Source organism: Crotalus tigris, unplaced genomic scaffold (genome assembly GCF_016545835.1).
Source record: "Crotalus tigris isolate CLP2741 ecotype Arizona unplaced genomic scaffold, ASM1654583v1 scf7180000018504.2861643, whole genome shotgun sequence".
Lineage (NCBI taxonomy): Eukaryota > Metazoa > Chordata > Lepidosauria > Squamata > Viperidae > Crotalus > Crotalus tigris.
Window position 1 is genome coordinate 1,253,399 of NW_024097043.1, and position 12,164 is coordinate 1,265,562.

A 12,164-nucleotide genomic window follows, 5' to 3' on the forward strand; every position below is an offset into this window, starting at 1 on the left:
AGCAGATGGATCAGCAGGGTAAGAAAGAGCAGGGGGGTAGCAGTGGAGAAGCACTGACAGTGCCAATTCTGAGCACCCAGCCCAGAATGACCTCGGGGAGACAGCCAGTGGATGCAAGGAGAGGATTGGCAAGGATGAGAGAGAGTGAATTCAGAAGCAAACCAGCAGGCAGCCCAGCTGATTGCAGACAGATGGGAAGGGCAGGGCTGCAGGCACACACCCCCAGACATGAGGGGAAACTGGAGAAAATAGGACTCATAATGATAAACAGTGGAAGACAGGAGCAACAGGCAGATAAATGGAATGGAAGAGAGGGGAACAGCAGCGAAAGGGCATCTGGGATACTGGATCCAGACCCCACAGCCCAAAGCGAGTGTGGAGGAGCGGCTAGAAGGCATACCAACGGCAACAACACCAGGAAGGAGAAGATGGACAAGGAGGGGAGGGAGAGAAGTTGTGGAACTGGAGTGCAAACAAGGGGAGGCGGGACAGTCAAAGCAATTACGGTCAGTCAGGACGAATGGCCCTATCACATGGTCAATGAGTAAGAAACTAGGTTATCAAGGCTTATAAGAGATCTCTCCACCCCCAACACTCTGAAGACGCTGACAGGGGATCAGCGAAAGCTAAGTTTGTTTTAGTATTGTAAATAGTTGCTTTTATTGTTTTAAATTTTTAACAATAAACAACTGATTTATATTCCTCCCAGAGTTCGAAGATTTTATATTATTAAATAGATATGCCCAGGATTTGGATTTTTACAGTCAGTAAGGACGTATATGTATATGTATATGTGTATATATATATATATATATATATATATATATATATATATATATATATATATATATATATATATATATATAATATATAACATACTGAAGTTTTGTATACTAGCAATGGCAGCTAGTTATTTCTTTATTTATCAGAGCCTCTGGTACTAGAAGTGATGGAAAATCAGCACTTCAATTGTTACCAAGTCAGAAAGACAATGGTATTGATTATCTATAGAAAAATGGGAAGCAACAGAAGAATCCATAAAGATTTTAACCAAAACTATCTGTAAATCTAGAGAACAACACAATTATCTAGAGATTGGAAGAGATAACTCCATGTATTGATATTAAAGAAAGGAGATTTAAGAAAGCGGACAAACTATTGTACAATATTTTTAAATTCACATACTACAAAAATAATGCTTAGGATGGTCAAATGCAGATGCCTACATGGCATGCCTAGTGCTGATTCTCAGGAATCTGACCCAAGATCGTCCTGTGGGACAGCAGGTTGGATTTCAGTCTGAGGAATTTTGGAGAATTCAATCAGCTGAGACTGATCAACCTGATCGGGAGATTTGCTGATCACCAAACCCTAGAAGCAGCTGTGCCTGCTGTCAGAAAGTGAGGCATTTCAACTGGAAAGACCATTCAGCCTCAGAGCACACAGTGTGCAATGGAGGGCAGAGCAATGGCGTTCAGTGATTCTCCTTGTTAAGTATTTGGTTCTTGAAGACATTAAGTGAGACGAGTGTTGAAACAGCAACAAGTTTATTTAACTCTGAACAGAAGCAGCTCAAATAGCTGCTGTGCAGCTATTTATATGGTTAGCCTCCAGGCGGCAGCCAATAGCTTTAAAGTAACAGTTTCCCACCCAAAACCTAATTACCAGCCTGGAAATAGCAAGTCTGGCTTAAGTAACAGCAACCATTACATAACAACAGAATCTAGATCAGACATTCAAACAAGTGATTAGACATTAAGCAAGTGATTCAAAACAATTGTGACCAATATATTACACCCCTTCCCCCTAGATAGTTCAAACTCTTAATTGTTTGACATAATTTTGCAGATACTTAGGTGGCCTTTTTGACCTTTCAGAATGCCTAAGCGTTGTTGGGGTTCCCTGGTCTACCTGCTTGCCTGCCAGGCTGGGTAGACCAGGACTCAGAGATTCAGTGGAGTCGGTTTGCCTCGAGTCCTTTTGGCTGGCCAGTCCCGGTCGGTCCAAACCAAAGTCCACTCATGCAGCAAAGTCTGCAGGGCTATCTCTCAGCGCCATTTGCCTGTCCTGTTCAGCTGATGCAGTCTGTGTGTCCGGAGGAGGCTCTACTACGGCCATTCCCCATCTCCTTGAGGGAGGGTCCTGTCGTAGCGTGCAAACCCTTCTGTTGGACCCCTGTCATACGGGCCCTGTGTGGCTCTCTTGGGAATCCTGAGCCGGTGACTTATCTGTCAGCCGCTGACACAGCTGATCAATGTGCCAGCAAATGATCCTAAGAAACCCCAAAGATAAAACTGAGTTAGAAAATCAAGGATTATATGAAATCCCATGCACTGCTTGTCCCAACACATACATCGGACAAACCAACAGAAGAATAAGTGCACGGATTGAAGAACATAAGAACTCAGTCAAAAAAGAGGAATCAACATCTTCCCTGGTCCAACACCTTAAAGCCACAGGACATGAAATTGACTTTAAAAATATCAGAACTATCGCCAAAACTGAACATTTTAATAACAGAATAATCAGAGAAGCCATCGAGATAGAAAAACGCCCACACAGCATGAACAAGCGAGATGATACCTCCCGCCTACCAGCCATTTGGAAACCCGTCCTTATTGACAAACGACTCCCTAACACAAAAAATGATACCAGACCCACACTCACAAAAACCACACAGGATGTCAACACCACACATCCACGCAAAAAGCAAACCCAAAGCCACACCGATGATGAGGCACGACCACAAACCAGAAGCCAGACCACAGCTGCATCATTACCCACTTTAAACCCCTCCAATCCATACATGAAGCAAACTGACACCCACCATGAAGATGAGACACGACCACGAACGCGAAGCCAAAAAATAGCAAGGCAGCCCACCATCTTAAATCCCCCTGCAACTCAGACTAACCTGAGCACAACAAAGCCCCCACCCAAACAGAACACTCCCCCAGCCAATCAGAGCACAGCCAACACCCCAGCCAATCAGAGCACAGCCAACACCCCAGCCAATCAGAGCACAGCCAAGCCCCTAACCAATCAGAACACACCTCCACCCAATCAGAACACAGCCAAGCTCCCACCCAATCAGTTCATACCTCCACTGGCAGTTAAAAGGAAGAAACAGCTAAGACCACACATTGTTCCTCGAAGCATGAAGCTGAAGACGCCAGCCTGAAGATGACGAATGGGACTTCATCGAAACGTCACCAAGACACTTCCAATTTTACGCGGGAGAAAACCTGAATAACCAAAGACCTACACACACACACACACACACACACACACACACACACACAGGGCTTTTTTGTCATAGAACGACACCTTTTTTGGATGGAACCTTGTAGGGTAAGCAAGGCGGGTTGTATGACGTGTGAGTTCTGGCACCTTTTTTTTTTTTTTACAAAAAAGCACTGTGTGTGTGTATATGTATGTGTGTGTATATATATATATATATCAAAAAAGGAAAAAAATGGACCCAGGAAATTACAGACCTATCAGCCTGACCTCAATATCTGGGAAGATTCTGGAAAAGATAATCAAACAACAAATCAGCAAGCACCTAGAGGCAAACAAAGTCATTACTAAAAGCCAACATGGGTTCATCAAAAACAGATCATGCCAAAAACAAATCTTATTGCATTCTTTGACCAAGTGACAAAATTAATGGATCAGAGGAATGCTGTGGATATAATTTACTTGGACTTCAGTAAGGCATTTGATAAAGTAGATCACAACCTACTACTTGATAAGATAGAAAAATATGGGTTAGACAGCATCACCACCAGATGGATCCGTAGCTGGCTGACCGCCCATACTCAGCGTCTGGTCCTCAATGGAACTGCATCTACATGGAGGGAAGTGTGTAGTGGGGTGCCCCAGGGCTCTGTTCTGGGCCCAGTGCTCTTCAACATCATCAACGATTTGGATGAGGGGATAGATGGGGAAATCATCAAATTTGCAGACGACACCAAGCTGACAGGAATAGCCAACACTCCAGAAGACAGGCTTAGGATACAGGAAGATCTGGACAGACTTGAACTCTGGACTCTATCTAACAAAATGAAATTCAGTGGTGAAAAAAATAAGGTTCTACGTTTAGGCAAGATAAACCAAATGTATAGGTATAGTATAGGGGGTACCTTGCTCAATAGTAGTAACTGTGAGAGGGACCTCGGAGTCCTAGTGGACAATTACTTAAATATGAGCCAGCAGTATGCTGTGTCACCACCGTCCGTAGTTGTCCAATGAAACACAGTCCAGGAACTCAGGTACGAGGTGCTTAGCAAGATGCTCCCACTGCTTTACATAACTGTGCCATGCCCTGAAGCCCCACCCCCCCCAGCAGCAAACCAGCATCTGCCCAAAAAACATAAAACCCCCCAGGTCCATTTCCGTCCTTCCCCTGGCCTGGCCATGCCTTCATAGTCTCACCTGGTTGACAGCAGCCTCCTCTCACCCTACGGAAGCCTCCGGCAGTTCTCAGCGGTGAGCGGCGGCTTTCCCCTAATGCTCAGCTGCTGCGCTGATGTCAGCAGCCTCCTCCCACCTCTTGGAGGCCTCTGGTGGCTCTTGGCGATGACCAGCTGCTTCCTGCAGCTCAGCTGCTATAGCCGATGTCGGGCCTCCCCCCCGGCCACCAGTGAAGCTCCACTTGGAACAGGAGGAAGGGCAGGGCCACCCCTGCTGTCCATCTGCCCCTTTCGGCAGCTAGCTCGACACTGGTTTTGGGCGGCATCTGAGTGGCGTCTGGCTGCTCCGGTTCATGCTCCGGTTCACCCCCCCACCGGTGAATGGCAAGCCCTGTGGGGCTTGACAGGCAGCCCCCTCTACCAGGGCTCCTCCTGAAAGACAAAAGGTCGTGGGTGAGCATACACTGCTGCAGGCTCCGTCACCTGGCTTTCCCGGGCAATGACGGTGAAATGCCCACACCAACTGAGGGGCGTGGATGTCCTCCTCCCCAACCCATGATACATCAGAGAGGGGGTACCCCTTCCACCTGACAAGATATTGCACTCACCCATGGTGGGTTCAGGAGTCCAGTATCTCCTGTACTTCATAATGCGCACCTGAGACTGGCCCCAGTGCGTCAGTCACAGATTTAGGAAGGGAGCCTTGGACTAGCTTCAGCAGGCTCCCATGGAACACAGGATGTATCTTCCCTAGGAACTGAGGTAGCCATAATTCGTACGGTTACCAGGTTCACCACCTGGACTATTTGGAAGATCCTATGTACTTAGGATCTAGGAAATTACAGTCCAGATAGAATGTGTCAAAACAGTGAAGGAGTGAAATCCAAACTGATATCATTTCCTCTCACAGACAGTATAGCCCCCTTCATTCATCCAGGAGAAATTCCATTCTTGTGACCAGTTTAATCCATCTCAATATATTGGGGACTGCAAAGGATTATCTGGGAGGCCATTTGACCACTAAGGCCTCCATCCTGCCTAGGGACCATCTCTCCATGAACCACATTTTTGTGAGCTCCCATAGACCACTTACAACTTAACATCACATGTTTCAACTTAGCAATTATCTTCACTCACCCCACAGTGCATATATTTGTCTCTATAGAGTAATATAAATGTGCTTTGTGTTGTCCCTAAACAACACAAGCCGATGAAGAACACCAGACACAAGGTGCAGGTTTTGTTTCTTTTTATTGAAGCACTTCAGTAAAAGGGGTCCCAGCCAGCAAAATGCCAGGACCCAGAATGAAGGATTAAGAGAGCTTTACACAATTTCACTAAAGCAGAAAGCAGGACAAGGTGGGATTTATAAGAAATACCATCTAATAAACATTTTAGTAATTGAAGGGTTCTGGAACAAAGGGAAATTGATATGAAATGGTTTCTTACGATTTTGGAAATGAAAACAGATGATCACTTTTCCCAGGACAAGTTTCAAGGCAATGATCCAGATTTTAGGAGCACATCCTGACCATCTTACAATAGAATCTTTATGGGCAAAAGGCTCACAGAACGTTTCAGTCACCAGAGCAGCCACAGATTGATGCAAGCCCTAATACAAAACCTTTCTGCATTGACCACCCATTATACCTGCACAAAGGTTTGATACAGAACAGGAAGAATGGAAAGTAATAGTCTCAGAAATAATTAAGTTGTCTTAAGAGTGTCTTGGTTTTCTTTCATTCATTAGAGTTAGGTGTGGAGAAATGGACTGTGTTAGTATAAAGAGGACAATATAGAGAAGGAGGCATTGGGTCCATATGTGCAAATTTCTTGGAATAGGAAAGATTGGGGATTATTCTGGAGAGGAAGGAACAAACCCTGAAAAACACAGACAGTTCTGAAAAACCCATCCTCCTCATACAAGCCAGTCAAAACTGCTTTCTTTGTATGTTTCCTCCTCTTCAATTCCAGACCACCTTAAGGAAAAGGATTTGTCCATGTCTGATGACCAGATAGGGATAGTTGGTACAAAAAGGAATAAAACCAGCAAACTCCAACAATTTTATGCAATTTGTCTGCATTCAATCACTTGCAGGCTTCATTTCTCAGCAGAAAAGGCTCATCTGTTGGAACAGCACAAATTATGCTGGAAGAGAAGAAATTTGTGTGGTAATGATGAGAAAAGCTCTGGAAGTCAATAAGAAAGACAATTTGCTGTACTTCCTTCCAATGCCTCCCCTCAGAACAAAAGGATGATTGAGAAGTTAACTGGAGATTAAGCTGAGAAGACCATACCCTCCCTCCCCATTGTTGAATTACAACTCTCCACAGTCCTTGTCAGCAGGGGTGACTGTAAGGGAGGGTGAGATTAAGAAAGGCAGGATGGTAGCAGTGCCTGCACTGAAGCCTGTGATCATGAGCATCGTCTTTACTGTTTTCACACTAACACCATTCGTTTTGTATGCCCCTGCCAGCCACCATGCTCTCTAAGATGGATTTTGAGTCTCAGCAAGACCTCACCTGGGAGATTTCATGTCCTCCACTATGATTAAGATTTAGAATAACAGGATGAATATCCCCCAAAGGAAGCAGCTCTGTTGTTCATCTTAGGAAATGGAGTAAGGTAGAATTAGGCATGCTGGCTTAAAGAAATGGCTGAGCCACCATTTTATTTATTTTTATTATTTATTTACTTATTTATACTACCCATCACCTATCCAAAGTGTCTCTGGTTCTGCCCCTGCTTCTTCATTATCCCAAGAGAAAGTCAAAATCAGAAGTTCAAATTTCACCTCAGCTTTTTATATATACTTATCTCTGTTTTCCCACCTCAGACAATTTTCAAAAAGCTCTATAAACCAGAATAAAACAATGTCTAATATTTCACATAAATAGTAGAAGTACATGTTCAAGTATCAATAGGAATTGTCAAATGGTTTCCCAAAATTGTAAGAAAACAGAAGTTTTGGTTTGGAAACCGAGGGGGAGAAAGAGAAAGGGATCCCATTTCTGGTAGCATCACAGGAAAAAGATGGTCCTGACTTTACATCTAATGGAAAAGCTCCTGGAGGAAGGTCCCCACCAGCCTTTACTTCTTCAAATGAATAAGGGCAGGCAGTCATGAGAACTCAATGAACCACTGTCAAGAAATGAAAAAAGACTCATTAAAGAAACTCAGATTGGAAAGTTTTTCATAATGATTGCTGATCATTACACAAGGTTGGATCTTGCAAAGTATAATTATTTCTAACTCCAAATTAGAGTAGTGGTATCCCACTGGAATGACCTGGGTGGGTGTATGACAGGTGCAGTCAAATAGGGCCCCTAAAGAGATGGGAACAGTAGGCAAGCCAAAAGAGTAAATTGAATGCTTTTCAGCTCCTTTGTTAATGTTCCAACCTACTTAAAGCAAAACACTCTTTGTGTCACTTCCCTTCTCTCCATAATTAAAAGTCATCCTGTCTTACCAAGTTTATGTACTTCTGTTGCTGTCTGAGCATCTCCCAGTCCTCATTCATGGAGATAAGCTTCCTGCCAGTCCTGCCCATATTCCTTCAAGCTGCTGCAGAAAGACAAAGGAGAAAGGGATTGATGGCAATGAGAACATCTTCCCCAGGCAATCTCTTCTGTGCTCTTTCCGGCTTCAATCTCTTCTAGATATGCCAGTGCCCAAAAGGAGCCTCCCTCAGCCATGAACTTACTGCAATACATCTGCAAAAGCTGTGAGGATGGGCTTGCACACATAGTGAACACCATGCTTGGCACAAAGAGATTTCACCAGAGGAGCCACCTTGTAATAATTGTGTCGAGGCATGGTGGGGAAAAGGCTGCAAGAAGAGAAAAGAAGAGAAGAGGGTGGCAGGTGACTATCCCAGAACTTTTGGTAGCTGCATAACATGGCAGCCTTGCTTAACATTAACCATGTGTGATGTATGACATTTCTGCGGTCTGGCCTTTGCTCCGGCTCATACTCACTGATGCTCAATCTGGAAGTTCAGATGCCCAGTGAACCAGTCATTGAACCAGGAATGATCAACATTGCATGTTCCTGTGAGCTAAGGGAGAAAGAGACAGTGGATGAAGCTCTCCAATCAGCTCTTTTCTTTCCAGCCACTGCTGCTTCCTATCATAGAGAGATTCTGTAACAAGCAGCTCTTATTCTTGGCTCGTGGGTTTGGGCTTCTGTTTGGTTTCTCTTTGTTCATTCTGGGTTTTCTAAACATTTGAATGTAAACACTCAACTCAGGCCAGCTCTAATGGACAATGTACATTGTACAGTAACCTTGTGCCTAAGAGAATGGCACTTCCATCTTACAGGCCAGACATGCACAATCTGAGGGTCCAAGAACAATTGTTATCTCAATTTGATTGGAGAAAACAAAAAAAGGAGAACAGGAAGAGAACATTTTAAAATATAAGACTGGAAAGTAGGCATTTATCTTTAGCTTTAAGTACAGTAAACAGAAATGAAAGTGAGAGTCAGTTTGGGGTAGTGCTTAAGGCATCAAACTAGAAACCAGAAGATTGTGAGTTCTAGTCCTGCTTTAGGCACAAAACCGGCTAGATGATCTTGGGCCTGGCATTCTCTCTCAGCCCTAGGAAGCAGGCAAGAGCAAATTACTTCAAAAATACCTTGTCAAGAAAATTGTAGGGACTTATCCAAGCAGTTGCCAGGAGTCAAAAATGACACGAAGGCATATACACACACACAAATGGAATGAAATAAGTTGTAGCTTTTATCCTGATTCCTCCTTACAGTTTTTGAGATGGCATGTCCAGTCCAACATTCAGAAGCCAAGTGTGAATATCAGCACATTTAAAAATGGTATTGACAACTGTACTCTCCATTTCCACCTAAGAGCCTGTTGACCACTAGGGCCAACACATAGATAAGGAGAAGGTGTCTGTTTCTCATGAGGCCTATGGTTAATTAAAGAAGGATGTTTCCTGGTCCTCGCTCCTTCTCTCTCTAGCCTCCCTCTCTACAAGGTGTAGTTCAGATAGAAGTCAGGCTTCCTTTTTCCATAAATTGAACTTTGAACTGTTTGCATTCATTGATAGCTGGGCTGACGTTGTACACTGCATCCAAGACAGTGATACTGTGAAGAATTTCTAACTGGAGCTGTCTGCTGCTTATTACTCTGCATATGCTCAGCACATCCTTTAATATGGATCTTGCTCAACTCAAACACCCACAATGTGAACCCCTTTTATATATGCCTATCTGCCAATCCATACAAAACTTAAGTTCTTCTTTTTTCCCAAAGGTTATAATGACTAGAGTACTTTAGTGGTAGTCATGAAAACCCTCTGTTCAAAGTCCATGAAACCCAAAGCATTAACGGGTTAAGTGAAAGAAAGATGGTGCTTCTGAGCAGAAAATGGAAATATTCTTACCTGGCAAGAGACCCAGTCCAAATTCTGATCATAACTGATGTTCATTGGAATGTGATTCACTTGAGAGACCCAAATAAACCATGCGCTTTCTAGGAACCTGTGGAAATAAGTAATTTTGAGAAATAAAATAATTAGAAAATTTTTACAATTTTGTTATCATTGTCTTTATCATTATTATAACTTTTATCATTGTCTTCTCTGACAAGCCACTCTTGTCTTCCAATTTTATCTATTGACTTTGCCCTCACAAAGTCCACCACTTTTTTCAGGGTTTATCTTCCAGTGGAAGGCAAGTAATTAAAAGTAAGTGAATAACTTATTTCATTTGTTACACAGGAAGGCATTTATTTAATTATACTTCAAATGTTCAAGGTCTTCCAATGCACACAGAACAATAATTCCCAGGGATATCAGCATCATGGGAATCCTGAGGTCAGAGAACATCACATTCCTTCATCAGTTATATTATTATTATATTTCAATTCAAGATGGAGAACATACTCAATACTCCTTGCTCCTATTTTCCCCACAACTACCCTAGGAGTTGTGTTGGGCTGAGAGTTTATGACTGGTCCCAGGCAGCTTTCATGCCTAAGACAGGTCTGGAACTTCTTTTTCTGTTCTTGGCCAAAACCTTCACCTGCCACAAACTGGCTCTTCGTTGACATATTGTCTATGGATCACCATTTTGCTGGTGTGGAAAGACAGTTTTTTTTTAAAAAAAAGGAAGAATGTAAAGTCTCTAGGTCAGGGCTTTTCAACCTGTGGTGGGTGTACCACCTGTGGTACTTTGCTATGTGGCAGGTGGTACGCAACTGTCCTAGAGAAGTGTAGAGGAAGAGGGGAATGAGCTGAAGCGACCCAAGCCTGAGGGAGAGGCAGCTGCAGCTGCAAGACTGTCTGGGCTCAGCAGAAGCCCCAGGAGCCTGCAGGGCTCCAGCTGATTGGTTCCAGCTGATTGGCGCTTTCAGAAGCAGCTCAGAGTTGGAGGTGAACTGACGAAAAGGTCAGGGGGAGGAGAGGAGAGGCTGTAAAAGGAAGTGGTTTGGGCAGGAAAGGGGAAAGAAAGACAACAGGGAAAAGTTTAATCCCTTTAAACAAATGTAATTAGTTTTACCCCCTTTAATTGAGTTTGTCTATGGCTTTTAGAAAGTTTTCTTTGGAGGTAAACAGGCTTATTTTAAAGCTAAAGCTTTTTGCAATTGCCAGAGCCTTTCAGTCTAGGACTGCAACATTGTGACACATGACATGCCTGACCCAGCTTAAAGACCCCCCCCCCAGAGTTTATGTGTTTATTTTGTAAGCCTTTCTTGCTTTGCATTTGATTCCTGTGTTTTAAGGGTACAGGGAAGGGATTTGGGGGTGCTTTCTTACTACACTGTGGAAAGAGCTCAGAAGGGATAGAGGACGAAGGGCCAACCAGCTAGCTTAGAGCTCTACAAACTTAGCAACTTTATTTTTTTGTAATATATTTTATTGATTTTTTTTTAAATGAATCACTTAATAATTGGTGAACAGTTCGTTGTCTGGGTTTACATTTGCAACACAATCACTAACAATTGATTTCTATAATCCATAATCCACATAATAGTTTTAGTTGATTTCCTCTTTTTCCAAAATATCCTCTTTTGCAAAGATTGAGTTAATACAATTCTTATTGTTTCGACAGATAACAATTAAATATATATTTTCCCAATATTCCTAAAAATAATAATCACTTCAATATAATATTTCTTTTCTATCCAATCATTCTGGTTGCCTTATCATAGATCCTGTTACAGTCCTTATTTTAATTTGTTTCTCCCACCAAATTCTAGATATTCTTACTGGTTAAGATTTTCTAAAAAATTAATTACATTTAAAAATTTAACTCTATTTTTTCCATATGAATCATCTCACACTTTTACATTTCTTAAGGAATAGATAAAACAGTGAAAAAGAAGAAAGGAGAGCAAGAATAAAGAAACATAAAAAATAACATATTACTTAAAATATATATTCCTCCTAAGCTAATATATATTTATTTCCAAAATGTCTTATTCTTTTTAACCATAATTAAAAATATGTTTAATCTTTAAATATTCCATTTAATACATCTAGTCATCTAGTCCTTTAATTCTTATTCAAAACATTTTAATGATTATAATTTTCTTAAATTCAATCACATTTAAATATCTAAAATATTTCCTTTATCTAAGTCATTTCAACTTTTTTATATTACTCATATCAAGAAGGAGAAGAAAAAAGGGGGGAAAGCATACTATATTATTTAGGGAGTTCATTCCTCTTATAATGACATATATATTCCAGATCTTTTCCACTTCTTTAACCATATTCAAACAAATGTTT

General features: G+C 42.1%; 1 protein-coding gene across 2 annotated transcripts in view; it reads right to left on the reverse strand.

Annotated features, from left to right (window-relative positions):
• Positions 1 to 5,503: 5,503 nt before the first annotated feature.
• LOC120312448 (acyl-CoA (8-3)-desaturase-like) overlaps positions 5,504 to 12,164 on the reverse strand; it is a 46,573-nt gene continuing 39,912 nt past the window's right edge. Inside the window, exons 9-14 of one of the 2 annotated variants that reach the window (XR_005557898.1) lie at positions 9,816 to 9,912; positions 8,394 to 8,473; positions 8,120 to 8,245; positions 7,886 to 7,980; positions 6,939 to 7,557; positions 5,504 to 6,564 (exon numbers count right to left, since the gene is read on the reverse strand). Coding sequence is in view for 1 of the 2 variants with exons in the window: in XM_039353176.1 (XP_039209110.1) it covers positions 7,929 to 7,980; positions 8,120 to 8,245; positions 8,394 to 8,473; positions 9,816 to 9,912 (355 nt within the window). In the remaining variant the exon portion in view is untranslated. Of the gene's footprint in view, positions 7,558 to 7,885; positions 7,981 to 8,119; positions 8,246 to 8,393; positions 8,474 to 9,815; positions 9,913 to 12,164 lie in introns of both variants that reach the window. The other variant, XM_039353176.1, reaches the window with a different exon arrangement.